This window comes from Hyalella azteca, unplaced genomic scaffold, assembly GCF_000764305.2.
Source record: "Hyalella azteca isolate HAZT.00-mixed unplaced genomic scaffold, Hazt_2.0.2 contig6875, whole genome shotgun sequence".
NCBI classification, from domain to species: Eukaryota; Metazoa; Arthropoda; class Malacostraca; order Amphipoda; family Hyalellidae; genus Hyalella; species Hyalella azteca.
This window is the reverse complement of record NW_025937016.1, coordinates 131,015-148,789: the sequence shown is the minus strand read 5'-3', so window position 1 is coordinate 148,789 and position 17,775 is coordinate 131,015. Positions and strand designations below refer to the sequence as shown.

Below are 17,775 nucleotides of genomic sequence, written 5' to 3'. Positions count from 1 at the left end.
ATTGAATATTTTTGAATTTGTGTAAGAAAATTTGGCGGAGCAGCTGGTTTTTCAATTAACACTACTTGGATCTTTTGATAAATATAAATAAATAACTATCAAGGCAACGTGCACATGCAAAAACGTTATCATAATTAATCTAAATAATACTAACAAGGACAACATTACCTATAACTTTATAACATAGATTTTTGTAACACACGAATGTTTGTAACACACGAAAGTAACTGCGTTCAATCAAATAATGATCTGTCGACTGCTTAATATGGGCCTTACGAGTGTAGAAGAGCATTTATATTAACTGTGGCTCAGCTGAAAAAATGTGGAAGGGGAATTACTTAACGTAACATCTGCAAATGCAATGTATTAATTCATCATTGCGAATATCGATATGAATTTTTAAGCATTGATAAAAAAAGATGATACACAAGACATGCGATGTCATGTTCACAGTTACCTCACATAAAAGTACACATTCGTGATCCTATCAAAAAATATAAGATTAATTTTCGTATCAACATCTGCCATAAACTGTTGAGGTAGATGCTGTCCTACTTGAAGAATATCGTCATGGTGAAACGAATGCTGTTATAGTATCTGCCGTCACACGAGCCACCACAGAGCAGATACAGCACTTAACTCGCGGCTCATCAGTAAAAACCGTATTGTACTGACCAGAACTACGATTTCCATGGTTTGATTACCACATAATAGCTACGAATACGTTTCAATCGAGCTAAAAAGTTGTGGCTCAATTGGTTTATAAAATAGACCTTGTCTATTTTAGGGCCGGAGCCATCTGGTGACTCGAATGACATTGATGTTGGGTAAAATGAAAGGTGAAAAATTTGAAATGCTTATTTTACTTGAAATTAGTTTTACCTCTCAGCCCACTTTAAGAAGTGGTCATAGAAATTCTAATTAACGCATAAACGTCAACAAGTTGATCCTCAAATCGAACGTTATTCCGGTCATTCCCTTCATTCAGTTTCAACAAGATTTCTAGCGCCATTTAAACAATAAAAATTTAATGTTGCACTTAACTACTGAAGTACAATTACTAGAAAGGTATGTTAATTCATCTTTACATTTAAACAATAAATGTTGAATATACGTATACACTGAAAATGGCCTTTATTAATCGGAGGCTACTTACATTTCGAGATGATGTCGGATGAAAACCTTCACACACTAATCCCCTTAGAACGTGTACAACTTAGTGCAGTCGCGTCTCCGGTGCCTACTAGAAGACTTCCTACACAAGACTCTCGCACGTAGCCAGCAGCAGCTGCGACACAGATACGTGGGCTTCGAAGATAGGCAAGCAGGGAGCGGTGTACACATGGGGACATTATTGGCACAGGTGTCTTCACTGGTGACAGGAGTTCCATGCTGCAAATTTTCCATGGTATGTCGGTTTACACTAAATGCAAGATGGTTGGTAAAATCTATACCGTATAAAGTAGGCTGACGATTTATCATAGAAAGTGGTAAGATATATCATGTAAAGTAGCCTCACAGCTGAACGATATATCAAGTAAAAAAAGCTAACGATACATAATTATGTGAAACTTTTAAGAATAGGGCTTCGGGATTTAGTCCAGAATAGTTACTTCATAATTATATGTCAGAATATATATGAGTAAATGCAGCAATATGTTTGTTATGGTTATTTACATCGAGTATAGTAAATGAACATAAAAAATGAAATTTGATCGGACTTTGAACAGAAAGCAAGATTATGGGATGAATGAACGAAAGAACATTATGACCAAGAATTCTGGAAATTAGGAAAATGAATGAGAATTCTGGTAAAAACGAATCAACAATATTATTCCAGATATGAGCGTGTTTTTAACATTTTTGATAGCAAATGTTTGAACCATTTTTTTCCTATTTATCTTTTTTGTGCCAGATATTTGCTTTCGCGTACTATATATTTTTTAATCTACCTAGTTTATGTATAAAATCAAATACCTATGCAGCCAGATGATTCGAGTAAAACGTCGGTAGAAACTCTGTTCCGAAAAAATGGATATACATATAAAAATGACATTTGGTCAACGGAATACTAGTGCCATATTTCAAAGATTCTTCGAAAATTTGTACTCTCATTGTGATTTTTAATTGTGCATTTAGGCAAAATCCTTGTACTTTCATCAGGAACAAACTTATGCCAATCTTAAATATTTGGTTAAAATTCTGGCTGGCAATAAGTTAAGCGAAATAGAGGAATCCAAACAATTCCATGTCGCTAAGACACTTTCTAGGCAGGCCTAGATTGTGCCGACTGTTTATTCTAAATTTTGCGTACACGCCAGCTGAATTAATGAAGCTTAACCAGAAGCTCAAATCATTCTTCATCACCGAGAATTAATCATCTACTTTAGATGATGTTGAGACAAATTGTTTATAAATTTTGGGCGTAGTATTAAAAAATATAACTCAGTACTCACTGAAGTGAGTGCCAGAGAGCGCATTTTCTCGTCGACGAAAACGTGAAGTCACGGACGGATAGACAGATAGACGGACGGACAGACGGACATGGCGAGCACAATAGCGCCTTTTTTCCCATAAATAAGAAAATGCGTTAAAAATGTACACATTTTAAATTTATTACCATTTATTTTCTGAAAAGCGTTCAACTGCATTCAATACCGGCCAAAATTTTCTTGCTGTTTTTTTTCCAATAAATACCTTTACCTTAATATTAGCCACTCCCAAAGGTATTAAGATTTTACAATTCAAGCTTTGCTGATGTGTTCCACGATTTCAGAAAAGTAGTTCATGTTAAGGTTGCAATTTAATATGATCTAGAGGAGAAAATTGATTGATTTGCACTCGTAGAGCATCAAGTGAACGTTCTGTTATTGATGGCAGAAGAAGGGCTTTGCTTTAATTTGTAGTGGTCAAGTAGAGAGGATCGTATTGATATGATCTCAGATTTTATATGCAACGCTTGTCTCACTGGATTCAACATACTCGTATTTTCTTGACATCAGTAGCTGCCCGTATAGTAATTTACAGTTGACGATAATATCTTCATGTATATTGTCCCGAATAGTGTTCAATTGTGGATATGCATATTGTAATTGAGAAGCCTTTTTAAGTATTGTAATTGAGAAGCATATTGAACCTTTTGAATTTTTCGAAGCTCGCTTGACGTTCTATATTTTACAGATAATATTTATGTATTTAAAATAAGAAGCCCATTATTGAAGTCTTTTAATTAAGAAGCTTATTGAAGTGTTATATTTTATTAGTTCATTGAAGTGTTACATTTTAATAGTCTTTATCTTAATTACTGACAACTTTCGATGCTTTTGCTTTCGATTTACCACCTGCAACAACGGCAATATTAGCGTTTGGGTGCAGTGAGGTTGAAAATTTATAGCATTACATCAATTAAAATAAGGGAACCTTCAATACGTCCAGGTACGGGGCAAAATATATTTAAGACAAAGTTCGTTGTTGATAGAACATTTGTGCATCGTTGCAGCGGTAAATTTCCTTACGATACCTCAAGTATAAGGCTGTGAATTTCATAATTAATTTTATCAGTTACTACTCGAAGGTACAATTTATCGCCTCGGTAACTTTTTAAATAATGATTCATTTTTAAGGTACACTCAGATCAAAATATGGAGGCGACTACGCTTATAACCTATGTAACGAGGAAATGTACATGTAATGAACTCCTAATCTAATATTTACATTGTTGCACTTGTAACTTGCGTTTTAACTTTTTCTATAGCAGAAAAAAAGCGATTACCGCATCACAATCAACATACAATAAAAATTCACGGTCTAGGATGATTCCTGATACAATATCACTTTAGCTGTGTATAAAGGACGTCCATGATCCTGTGTATTATAATTGTATAAAAATGTAAATTATTACTCAGAAATGTGAGAAAATATTGTTTGCAAATTTCGCATACATTCATTAGGATGGTTAAAAAGTTATTCAGTATTGACCATTAGATTTTTCCCAGTACGAATTAAAAGCTCTTAATACTTCGTGTCTTGAGGTTCTCAGGTTTTATCAAGTTTATTTTTTTGATTTAATAAATCTCTGACCAAAATCTGTCGCAGTGAGAAGCGAGTCCTCACTATTGTAAAAACCCTAAATTAAGTCCACGTATGGGGCCGGCGTGAAACACTCGCGATAAATTAGGGTATCTGCCTCATGCTCGACCGCTAGCCACATCATTTTTTTAATTGAACTGTTTCAAAAGAGTTGTCATCTCCAGATCTTTATAAACTATCCCGATGCATCATCATACATAAAAAATAAAGTTTTTCCATTTGTCTTGGATAAAACTGTAGCTGATCTATCTAAAGATGAAAACCGTCGAAAATCGATAAAACTAATGATGTCTTACGATTTATGAGTTCTTCAACTCAATTAAACTCATCTACTGACTATAAAGTAGTTGACTATCTATCAACAAATAACTTTTCCAAATCGACTTGAGCTAGCCATGAACTTGAATAATTTTGCTATTAGATTACCTATTTCAATTTTCTTCACAAATTCTATCGAATTTGCAGATTAAATTTAAATTTTCCAGCGCCAAGCACGACGTAAGTTTAATGAAATAATTTTGATTCATAATTTGAAACTCGCATCCTCATTGAATAGCATAGTTCGTACTAAGAAAAATTATACATGCTGCTATATATGCCCTTTCCTCTGAGTCTGCATCGGCGGTTATTCCGATTATTTTGGCGCTAAATTCTGTGCCATGAGCGCAACGTTGCTTTCTTCGTCGTCGGCGTCGACGCCTTCGTCGGGACCGACGTCGTCGTTGGGCTGCGGGGTGCCGTTGTTGATGGCTTCGATGGCTGCGCGTAACTGCGGCACAAAACAATAACTGTCATGTCTTCATTTCATACGAAATTAAAGATTAACGAGCAATTAATACTGGAATCTTGTAAGCCAACACGGAAATAGTGAATATTATAATTTAAGTTTTGGTCAGCGGTCCATTTTAAGCTACTACTGTGGTCGTGTGAAACATAAGTGAAAATGAACTCAATATGACTGCATGTAAATAAATTTGCATGTAATTAAACTAATGACAGCACAACTGTATGATAAAGCTCAAAGTGTGAACCGAAGATAAAATTAACGTATAAATCAGCCTAACACACTAAGTGGCAAACAGTAAGAAAGCCAAGCGCGCGATGCAGCAAGACTCACTTCTTTGAGCGCGACGACGCCGATGAGTCGTCCTAGCACCGTGACGTAGGCGTGACTCAGCCCGAGCATCGAGAACAGCGAGTGTACCTGAGGGTGGCGACATTATTGCACAAATTGCACATGCGCCGAGGGAGAGATTATCGAGAATGCTAGAGGAATACGGGGAATAAAACGTGAAAATAGAAATAAATTGGATTTTGTAAAGTTTTGACTATTTCGTGACTGCGGGTGTAGAATGTAGATGATCTCCCCCAAGAAATCAATTATCTCATCAATTATTTACCGTTTTATAATTTTCCATAAATTAACATTAAAATTTTCACTCATTTACCTTGAAAAGTGGGGTACTCTCTGCCAGCTGAATTGGTGAAGAATCGATGGGGCAGTTGGTGAAATCCACGATGTCGTCATAGGCTTTGTCCTCCCACAGCCACGGCGACAACAAAAACTCCTCCATCACCTGAAGTCGGCGTTTGTTACACAGGCAGCATTATATAATTACTTGAAATCATGGCAAATCATTTTTTTTTCACTCAAAATCATACTCAATTCGAAAAAGAGTAGGATATTTTTGAAGTAGCAAATGTATAAAATAAGGCGAAAAATTTTACCACGATAGCCTCAGATGATGTAAAGTTTCTTTGAGTTACTGATAGCTAATTATTCAATATTTTTTTGTGTTTTGTCTGTATTTGAAGCATGGCAGCACAAGTAAATAGAGCGTATTCATGATATTTATTGTGACGGTATACTGCCAAAATGGATTGGATTAAAGCATCATTCATTGCAGGAGAATAGGTAACGAGTGGATAAAGATAAAATTTAGTTTTACAATCGGTATTGATACGTTTAATTGAAACGCTGCAAAATTTATGAACCATATTTTAAGTGTAGAGTATTATGGAGGTCTATTTACAATGCAAAATGTGAGTTTCAAGGGGTTATACAATTTTTTGTTCAGAGAGGGTGACAAAATCTTTTGTTGTTGCGGTGCCACTAGGAAAGAGGCTTAAAAGATTGAGGTGGCACAGAGTTATCAGCAGAGGTGGGCAGTAGGGCGCTACATGTAGCGGCCGCTATTAGCGGCCGCTACGTTTTCAGTAGCGGTAGCGGTAGCGGCTCTACATTTAAGGCAATGTAGCGGTAGCGGTAGCGCCCGCTACATATTTAAGTAGTTGACTCAGCCCGAGCATCGAGAACAGCGAGTGTACCTGAGGGTGGCGACATTATTGCACAAATTGCACATGCGCCGAGGGAGAGATTATCGAGAATGCTAGAGGAATACGGGGAATAAAACGTGAAAATAGAAATAAATTGGATTTTGTAAAGTTTTGACTATTTCGTGACTGCGGGTGTAGAATGTAGATGATCTCCCCCAAGAAATCAATTATCTCATCAATTATTTACCGTTTTATAATTTTCCATAAATTAACATTAAAATTTTCACTCATTTACCTTGAAAAGTGGGGTACTCTCTGCCAGCTGAATTGGTGAAGAATCGATGGGGCAGTTGGTGAAATCCACGATGTCGTCGTAGGCTTTGTCCTCCCACAGCCACGGCGACAACAAAAACTCCTCCATCACCTGAAGTCGGCGTTTGTTACACAGGCAGCATTATATAATTACTTGAAATCATGGCAAATCATTTTTTTTTCACTCAAAATCATACTCAATTCGAAAAAGAGTAGGATATTTTTGAAGTAGCAAATGTATAAAATAAGGCGAAAAATTTTACCACGATAGCCTCAGATGATGTAAAGTATTATCACAAGCTTATTGTACATCGTGCGGGTATTTGAAGCATGACAGCACAAGTACATAGAGCGTATTCATGATGAAATTCGTAAGGGTATATAAAGTTAGCGCTTAAGAATTATGGATGGTGGTGGTTAGTTATTTCCTCTGGTTGAACAGATTAGACTATTCGAGAATAATGAGAGATCAATGCCAATCGAAATAATGGGCCTGGTCTATCTGCAAGGTGCCCCTGATTACTAAAAGACTTTGTTGCTGGCAGAGGTTGACTACAAAAGTCAGTAGATAGTGCGCTTAGTCTCTCTTTATATATGAAAATATTTCCAAACTACGAATTTACCGTTGATAAGTTGGGTTTTACAATGACTGCAGGAGCCTCGATCCTCTTCACTTTCTTCCTTAAAGTATCCACAGCTGAGCGCAAGTTTCTAGAATAAAAAATACATATGCAGGTAGACAAGAACTTATTTGAATATCATCATGGCAAATGAAAGGGGTAATATATACGTTGAGTCATATAGATCGATTCACCAACATTCGTGAGAAATAATTTTTTTTGCCTTTTACATAAATTTTTAAACATGAACTGACATTTAGAAAAAAGTGCTATAAAAATGCGGCACAAATTTGTCAAAATGGCACGTAGAAAAAAAAACGGATAATTCACAAAGTATTCGACTACAATGTGCATGGAAGACCAATTAATTCCCAATGCACATTGAAGACTAATTAATAAACAGTGTACAAAGAAAACCAATTACTGGGTTTTACTATTAAACACTATTAATACTATTACTATTACATTGTAGTAATAGTAATAGTATAAATAGTGGTGTTAGCGTTGATTAGGCGATTACATCTGTTGATGATTCTCAATATCGTAAAATTTTTACATCATGGTGTAAAAATTGTACATCACACGCAACTCAATGCTCCAATTTCGCGGCCTCCTCACCGATCTTGACAGAACTGTCGTGGTAGCAGGGATCGAACCAAAAACTCACTGCTCCGATCTTGGAACTCTGAACTGTAACCACCAGGTCACCTTGCCAATATGTACAATGTACATGGAAGACCAATTAATTCATAATTTACACGGAAGATTGATTAATTAACAACGTACTTGGAAGCATAAGCGTGGAATGTAGAGCATGAATCTCTCCACTGAGTCGAGCATCGATGGCCTCCGCTGGCCCTTCTCTTGAGGATGCTTTGGCACGGCCTCGTTGTGGACCTCATCTTCTTCTGTATCACGGCTACAAGCTCCGGTGAGACAAGCTTACTCTAGAAGTGGATATAAGTAAGCTAATTCTTGAATCAATATTTGCTTACTATATAAAAAGAAATTTTTCTATGTGAATCGAAATTTGCTTACTATATAGAATAGGAATTTATCTATGAGAATCGAAATTTATATATAGAATAGAAATTTTTTCGATAAGAATCGAAATTTACTAAAAGTTCACAATAAGGTGATCCGAAAGAATCATTTCATGCAATGAGAATCCTGCCTTCAGTTTAAGGGTGAACAGATCAATTTCTATGGAAAAATACATATCAAAATTCTACAAACCATCAAGCAAATGACTTACATCATCACCAAAACATTCCATTCGAGTAGTGGCTTCAGGAGTCAAGCAAATGGGCGTCATAACTTTAGTTACAGAGAATCTTGAACCTCTTCTCTCAGGTGCGGGCTGCACGGTGTCTTGGTCTACAGATTCCTGAGAGTCCCCAGCAGAACTTTGAGAGAGTTCAGAATCCCGCCGAGCGGGTTTGATCGCTTCGCAAGTTGAAGAAGTGTCAATCCCAGTGACCATTTTAGAAGCGTCCAATGTCGCCTCAGAGCTGCTTTCTGCTTTGTCCGTCTCGTTCTGCGCCGTCACCATTGATTGAGACTGTGCTGGGTCCTTGTACACAAATGAATTTGTTCCAATAATAAAATATTCGTAAATATTATTATTTATATTTATTATTTTTATTATCGTTATCTTGCATAATAAAATATCATTTAAAAAAAATCTGCATACAGAAAAAAATAATTCACCAGTGAGTTTTTTTTCGACTATACGAAACCTAGCTTACCTCCACAGGAATGGTGGTGTTGACAGAGGTAATTTTTTTGAGTGAATCCGATGTAAGGCCCGTCGGCGACTCTACGTTGATAACATTATTTAAGGATTGAATGGATGAAGCAGAGAAGATCGTATCTCCTTCACGCTGCGCAGGTAAACTGGTATTTATAGGTAGAAACTTGACGGACCTTCGCAGCACACTGAGGTCCTGCAGACTGCCTGCGTGTGAATGTTAATAAATCAGTAAAATGACTGATTATGATCAGCCACCGCAATTAAGGTTCGTTTGTGTAATTATTATACATGAGAACCACGTTCAATGAGACAGGAGACGAGAAGTTGAAGTTGTAAAAATGCATGAGTGGAGAAACAGTATTCCGAAAATTCAAAGGCAAATCATGATAAATGTAATTGCAGAGCCCGGAATTTTTAAAAATCCCGGAAAATTTGGGTTCAGAAAACACAAAATTTCTGGACATGACATGACCATGACACGTTCATTGCATTGCGAGCAAAACGCTTAGGCGCTATAAAAAGACTCCCTGCACGAAAAAAAGTCGTGAAAGTGAATTTAATTAAAAAGCACGAAAGTTAATTTAATTTTGTATTCCTTTGGGCGTAAATCATGGGGAGTAGTTATAAGAAAAACACTATCATAAACATAATAATTTCCACGAAATTAAAATTATCGACATAAAACAAAATTTGCATCGAAAAATGACGGTAATTTCAGCAAGTAAAATGTTAAGAAAAATCCATTTTCTATCTTATGAAGTTATGATCAACAAATTTCTGAAAAATAACTATCAAGATGCTCCTTTGATTTAGTATCCACTAATTTTTATTATTTCCCTACATTATAACACACATACTTGATCTTCGTTGCATAAGGCGCGTATTTCTCTGCTTCCTCAACGAAAGAAAATGTGGCCGAGGAAAATAGTCGAAGACTTTCTTCCTGCCGAGTTACGGTCCGTTAGCCCGGAATGAAAGTTTTATTGTTATTACAATTATTGTTATTAATTATAATACTATATTATTATAATAAAATTATTATTATTAAAATCTTATTTTAATTGTAGAACCAAATCAATACTATGTTTACAATAATCTATAATTTATATATCAAGTTAATCCCTGCTAAACTACGCTCAGATTGTATAAATTAAAAATGTGATTAAGAACGAATTATTTTATTCAAATTAACTGGCAAATGCTGGAATGGAAAAAATCTGGCTAACAATTTATTTCAATAGCTCCATTTGATAATTAAACGATACTCAATGTCATTAAATTCAGGTGAATTTGAAAGATAACAATTAATAGGTTTTGGGAAATAATTATATATTGATCACGTTAATAACTACTAATACGTCTGTTGAAGTATGAAAGTCATTAGAAAACACAAAATATTCTATAATAGCCATTGCATGCTTTATATTCGTGAAAAACTATGATTGACTTGAGGGGTTTATTTCAAATCGGTTTAATTAAAGAATCTTTTAACCATGATACGGAATTCGCTAAAAAAATTACACACTTCTACCAGTCCAATCGATCTGAAATTTTTCACACTTGCGTAAAGTTGGATGCAATGCATGAATCAGTTGCCAGAGTAAATAAGTTTGAAAATTAAAAGAAATTTTTTTAATATTAAAAAAATGTATAAATAATTTTGTCTGCTACAAATCTTATAATCTATATTTGACACACTTCTGCCTGTCCAATCGACCTGCAATTTTGCACACTTGCATAAAGTCAGAGACAATGAATGAATCAGTTGACAGAATAAATAATTTTGAAAATTTACAACATTTTTATATAAGAAAAAATTGAAAACTATTTTTTTTTAACATATGAAAATAAAATTAGAAATTCATTGTGCATGCGTAACATTAAAAAACTGGATTCTTTAGAAGTGTTGTTTTTAAAAAGTAATTTTCAAACGCATATTTTACAACACTTCTCTTCAACTTCACTTCTTGTTGTTTTTTGTTTGTTAGTCTGCTACAAATCTTAAAATCTATATTTGACACACTTCTAACTGTCCAATCGATCTGAAATTTTGCGCATTTGCGTAAAGTCGGAGACAATACTTGAATCAACTGACAGAATAAATAATTTAAAAAGTTACATACTAAAAACATTCAAGATATTTTTTAATATTTAAAAATAAAATAATAAATTCATTGTACACATGTAATATCGGAGACACTGGCCTCTTTAGAAGTGTTGTCTTTAAAAAGTAATTTTTAGACTCATATTATTCTATTCAAGTTAATTGACAAATTTTGGAATGGAAAACAGCTGGCTAACATTTTTTTCAATAGCTCCATTTGATAGTAAAATTATACTCACTTTCAATAAATTCAAGTGAATTTGAAAGTAAAAAATTAATGGGTCTTGGCAAAAACTATTGATCACGTTAATAATTACTAATCCGTCTGCTGAAGTATGGAAATCATTTAAATATACAAGAAATTCTATAATAGCCATTGCTTCGTATTCGTGAAAAACTATGATTGACTTGAGGGGTTTATTTCAAATCGGTTTAATTAAAGAATCTTTTAACCATGATACGGAATTCGCTAAAAAAATTCAATCACAAATCCAAGTTGGCCTCTACAACAATCTCGTGACCACCACGACAAATTACTAGTACTAAACTTGTACATTGTTGACCCAAATATTCGAATTACGGAAATGATGTAGGAAAATTAAAATTTCACTTCTTCTGTGCTTGCAAACAAGATATATAAGGTTGATTATATTCCACATTTATACTGAATAAAAGGGGGCAAATATTTGGGCACACCACGTATGATCAATAAATAACATAACAAATGTATTTCTCCTGGTATTTTCCAACGTTTTAGTATACGCAGCATTCCATACACCTGCATTGTTCTAAACAAACAAAAACGGGTGCAATTTGAAATAGCTAGTGAATGAAAACAGGGTTTATAACTTTATGAAATCTTTTTATAAATTTAAACACCAAAAATTTAAGCATGTGTAATTAAAATGAAGTTTGTGTTGTAGAGGAGGGAAATGTAATTTTTTATAGATGTCTTTTATATTAATATTTTTTTAATAAAATGGCTTTAGACTTCCGTGCGATAATGCCGGATCCATTCTGTATTGCGGAATAATTGTAGCTATATAGGATCACTCGATCTGCGCCACTATACGGGACAGGAGTGTAGTGTGCACGTGATAATTTTATATTTTTAGGACCATTATTGTGTGCTTCATAGTGACCTGTAATATATTAGTTTGATATCAAGCCGTATAGCTATAGGCGTGAAAAGGTCTTCTTAGTTTTTATGATTTAGTTTTAGGCATGACCCATCGTGTATGTTTATTGTCTGTAATAGTTTTATCTCGTACAGAGAGACCTCCAAATCTTGATCCGAAGTCTTGACTTAGCTTCAACTTACACGAACTTTGTTTATTTTATCGTCGTTGTTGAATGAAAGTGACGCATTGATTGTCCTTATTCTCCTGTCGGTTACTGTGTTGATCTGCAAGAAGTGTAACGAACCGTGGTTGAGTTATTGCGGATAGGATAAAGTCTCGCGTTACGCCCAGTTGGTACCGGCCCCCGTAACAGTGTGAGTAAGAAGTTATAACTGACGTCTTAGCGGCTGGGCTCCCGCCTTCCCGCAGCAGCTCCGCGGCCCTGCGTTGCTCCAGCTTGGTCTGCAGCAGCGAGAAGAGGGCGTCGCGCTTGATGGTCCCCAGTAGAATCATTGATGCTGCAACGAAAAATTGCTTGATGTATTTATTATTAAATTAAATTTATCACTAAAACTGGAAAGTTTAACTAGCAGTTTATATACAAAATTGTGATTTAACAGATGCATCGTCGCTTTTAAATTTACTAGTTGAAATGATTACAATGCATTTAATCGATAGAATTTAATTCAGGATCTAATTCTAAACACAATGAACTCGTGAAATATCTTTCGTATAGTAAACTCCATTTTTAAAATTATTTATCCGTACTTGGTGAGTTGACGATGGGAAGTAAGCGCAATTTACGAGTCTCCAGCAGCGTATCACGAAGCTGATTAAAGGAGATGCCGTAGTAGACATATTTGATTGCCTTCTTCATGAAACGTTCAGCGCAAATATCTTCATCGTGTAGGCCAGACGGCAGGATCGTAGGCAGATACGGCAAGTTCTTGAGAAGGATGACCGAGTCGTAAAATCCGGGTTGGTTGAACAAATTTACTACAGCGTTTGCTATCAACACGGCGATCTGGAGATAACAAAAGCATTCCTTGTTGAATTGGATTTAAACGTAAGAAGATATTGCATAGAAAAATATATATGTACATAGAATATATGAAGGAGTGTCTATATGATGAATACACTACTTTTACGAAAGGACTAAGCAATGTTTTTGGCCTATAACTACAAAAAATGGATTTCTAATGAGGTACATGAGTTTCAAGAAAGAAAGCAAGCGAACAATTGGTTACAAAACCGTACAATAATTTTCCGTTTAATGCCCGGCCACAGTATCAATAATTAGACCGTTAATTTTCACAGAGATGTTTCGAACAGTGCGCTACTACGAAAACATTGTCCTGATGAAATGAATAGACCATTTGAATAATGGGAGCCATCAGCTAGCCGGCACTATCACGGTGATATGTAAGTCAAAGAGAGAACGTAGGCATTATTGTAGATGTTGCTGCTAAAGTTTATTCCTTGAACTCTGCATCGAATACCTTTATAATCCTTTTCTTAATCACAAAAGATAAATAATGAAATGTAAGTAACTCGTATTCACCGAGTTTAATATAGTCAACGTCACCTGTTCATAGCGGAATCCTATTGATTCACCATGCATGGTACGCACATACCTGCTATCCTGATAAGTATTAGACAGGCGCATTTCCATAGTATTCATAGATCATTTATAAAGATTGATCTCAAAGAAGTTTATGAGGGAGTGATTATCTTACCCATCCCATTGTGCATACAACATACTAGTTGAAATTTTACAGTGCCTCGACTATAATTTTACGCACCACGACGGGCGCTAGGTGCGTTATCTGCCCCGTGAGCTCGAAGAGGATCACTGACGTGGAGATGGTGTGCGTCGTCGCGCCCGTGAATGCCGCTGCTCCTGCTACAGAGTACGCGCCTGCGCGAGGGAATATCAAATAAGTTGCATGCGGTATTTAAAACTTGGAATAATAAATCTTAATTTTACCCATTTATATCAGATAGCATGTCTTTAATGTATAAAAAAGTATAATTCATAGATTTGTCTCCTTTGTTTTAATGGAACAGGCCCACAACCGTATCATAACATCGCCAAAATGTGAAAAAACGGTTATTAATAAGTTTATACGCTAATAGCCGGGCATTATCATCCTGTCTTAACGATGGAGTTTGACTCGCCGCTGCAAAGCTATAACCATGAAAAAAATCCAATCATTATCATTAAACCTGGAATTACGGAGTGAATAAAGGCGCCAGAGCCAATCCCCGTCGGAAAAGAGTAGGCCATTATCTCGCCGATGAGACGACCAATGCCAGCGCCGATCCTCAGGAATGGGATGGTGACGCCCGCAGGGACGGGTAAGGTGCTCACGATCACCAGGCCAAACAACTGTACAATATAATTTTAACACTTCAGAAAAAATTACTTACAAAGTCAATAATTTATTTTAATTCACTTAAAGATTTTCATTTTTAAAATGAAAATTTGAGTGGTAACTCACACTCAATATAATGTACAAGGTGAGGTTGACGAAAACGCTTGTCCAGGGCGTCCTCCAGTGCTGAACGATCGCGAACTCCTCAGGGCTGTGCTGGTCGCTCGAAAACGTGACTCTGAACAAACTCGCCATCTGAACAGGTGAACCATATAAAAGTGGTTAAAATTTCTGTAAAAATTAATTAATTAATTATTTAATTTCTTCTTAAAAATTAAATAATGCGAAGAAATAAGTAATTGTTAGGCAAATCTGTCACCTTATTAGTATAATAAACTCGAGTTGCGAAAATGTGTAGTGTTGGAAACAGGATTCAATATGCAAGGTACACAGATGCACACATAGAGTGCAATCTAATTATATTTTTTGGAAAAATTTTTAAAATATAATAAAACGATAATTTGCAACATAAGGATGTTGCACTGACTATAGTGCTCATTATACGATTTATTTAGTCACCTGGTCTGGGATTGTTAGTTCACCAGCCACGAACCGCCCGAACCCGACGGGGAAGGTGAGAAAAGAATACGCCAGCGTCACCAGGAACGGGTACATCAGGCGGCTGTTGTTGGTAATGACAGCACAATTAATGATACATTATGGACGTTTACAAAACTAACAGAATTTACGATATAAAAATTTGTCAAGCAACTTGCAGGTACTCACTACTTCTGGAAGAAGTTCTTGAACGTCTTGTTGCGCCGCATGAAGAGCACGTAATTTCGGTGGACGAATACAAACAGCGCCCCTAGAAGTCCGCAGACAAGTCTGAAAAATTATATTTATTTGGTGATTCGTCAGCAATTTAGTTGTNGCGAGCAGACGAAACATAACAGCACCGCAGAAAGCGGCGAAGAAGCCGCGCCAGTAGTTGCGTACGGCGAAGTATTCTGACGTGACCTCGATGCTGAAAAGCACGCCTGTAGCCAAGTTGAACAATATTTTCAGAACTTTGACAGTAGATGAATTGAGTTTCATTCGTAAGTCCGACTTCAAGGAAGAGCAATACGTATACCAATGTTTTCTATTAAACAGTGATAGTCGGTCATTGAATGAAAAAATTCAAGTAACTTATCTATTAAATACATTCAAAAGAAGTTAGACGTCCGTTCTATACATGAAGACAGCATTTATAAAGCTTAATGCTAATAGATTCGGCCCCAATCAGTGGATAAACGGTTATAAGATATTGGACATATGAAAATTTGGGCAGGGCTGGGAGGAAAAATATATTTTCATGTGATTAAACTTTTTACGAGCTCCAAAAGTATTTAGAGGCTAACAGCCTCGCATATTTCCTCCGCGATAAGGGGAATCACAATAAAACATGGACTATGTATTAGGCCTCATCTTTAACAGCGCAAACTGAAACTTACACTACTTATAAAGAGTGATTAATAGAAATGGCCCCAACTTGATTACACCTATGCTTAAAATGAACCTAATTTACGTGTAATACCTCTTTCTTGGAATTTATAATACATCATTGTGAATAACTACAGATCTCGAAAATAAATGACAATTAAACTTGTTAATTTGAAATGGACATATAATCATTCACAATGTCAGGGTCATTTATGCGGAACACCCTGCATATCCATAAATGGTAATGTGTGGTAATCATCACCTCCAACAGGGGCTGAAAAGGCGCACGCGACACCCACAGCCGCGGCCGCCGCCAGCATCTCCGTCTTGCGGGACTTGTTCTGGCATATTCCTTTGAAGCGAGAGAACACGTTCCAGAGCTGCGTACCCACCATGCAGGCAATGTGCACGAACGGACCCTGGGAAATATTACTGTGTAGTAACTCTTATTATGAAACTGTATGCAAAACTTTTCGACTGCATAACTGTGCAAGTGGAAACGGCGCTCCTGAGCGGATTCCAGTCATTCCACACCATACGAGCGATGTGCACGAACGGATTCTGTGAAATACTGTGTAATGTTAACTCTAACCATTCTGCCAGGTGGCTTATTTCATACGTTACCCCCATGCTGTCAATTGTATCCCTCACGTCACCTTCCGTGACGCCATTGAAGTAAGTCTCTATTATAAGTTCCTCAAGCTTACCCCAAGTCAGTCATACACCAACAGTCCAACACCTCTTAGCTGTAGTCCATCGCAGTCTAACCTTAGACGCATCCACCACGTCTATCGGCTCCGGCACTCGCTTGTCTTACTCGCGTTCGTGTCGTTAACTATACCTTCTCAACTACCGTTGTGATACCTCCGGCAGTCTTCTGGACCTCATCCTGTAAACCTACACTTAATAATTGCTCTTAGTATTGCCTCTCTATTTATTCCACTTACTATAGCATATGGACAATGACAAGAACCTATCGGAACTCAGAGGTAATCTAAAAGTTCATCTAATAATAAATTAATCAACGAATGCCATAGAAAAGACATAAGCCCCAATTAGTTGAACCAGACACTTCTAAAGACCTGCAAAACGCGTTCAGACTCACGATTCTAGATTTGGAATCGACTCTCAAGAGCAGCGATAACAGATTCGATTTTGATGCTCACAATCGGACTTTGAACTACGAATTACAAAAATTACACTCACACTATTTCTTCTTATAGTTTGTCACCTCTGATTTTAATTAACAGAATATGGAATCTTCTATCCTTTGAGGCTGTAGCAATAATATTTCCCAAAGAGTACCTTCAAAAGTTTGAATTACTAAAATGTATGGCCATATGGTATTCTTACCAGATTGCTAAATGTATTTTTAGAATTTTAATCACCCACCGCTTTGCCAATTGGCAGGCTAGTTCCGAGTGAGGCGGTGAGGCCGACGACTTTAGCGATGAGAGTCCGCAGTGAAAGACACTCCTTCAGAACCACGCCCCTAATGGTGGTTTTCATCTCTGGTATACCCGAGCCTGAAAAGTGGAAGAAAGTTTTGCTGTAACGACAAAACCTCAGCATAACAACGGGGAAAAAATAAGGGTAAGGAGTTTTTCGCACTTTTAGTAAATTTAGAAAACGGTAACAA

General features: G+C 36.3%; 1 protein-coding gene and 1 long non-coding RNA gene across 2 annotated transcripts; both read right to left on the bottom strand.

Annotated features, from left to right (window-relative positions):
• Positions 1–4,592: 4,592 nt before the first annotated feature.
• LOC108677670 (chloride channel protein 2) lies at positions 4,593–17,645 on the bottom strand. Its single transcript, XM_018165926.2, is given in 19 exon segments — positions 4,593–4,858; positions 5,207–5,293; positions 5,538–5,666; positions 6,662–6,790; positions 7,302–7,389; positions 8,085–8,245; positions 8,554–8,871; positions 9,047–9,255; positions 9,909–9,994; positions 12,674–12,794; positions 13,045–13,300; positions 14,079–14,194; positions 14,503–14,665; positions 14,778–14,906; positions 15,231–15,333; positions 15,438–15,539; positions 15,541–15,691; positions 16,399–16,555; positions 17,529–17,645. Coding segments are annotated over 19 exon segments (2,757 nt in total). The 3' UTR covers positions 4,593–4,723.
• On the bottom strand, positions 6,383–7,383 carry LOC108677676. The gene is made up of 3 exons (XR_001931274.1): positions 7,302–7,383; positions 6,662–6,790; positions 6,383–6,417 (listed from the first exon to the last, which is right to left on the bottom strand). It is a non-coding gene; the product is annotated as an uncharacterized LOC108677676 (long non-coding RNA).
• Positions 17,646–17,775: the final 130 nt, after the last annotated feature.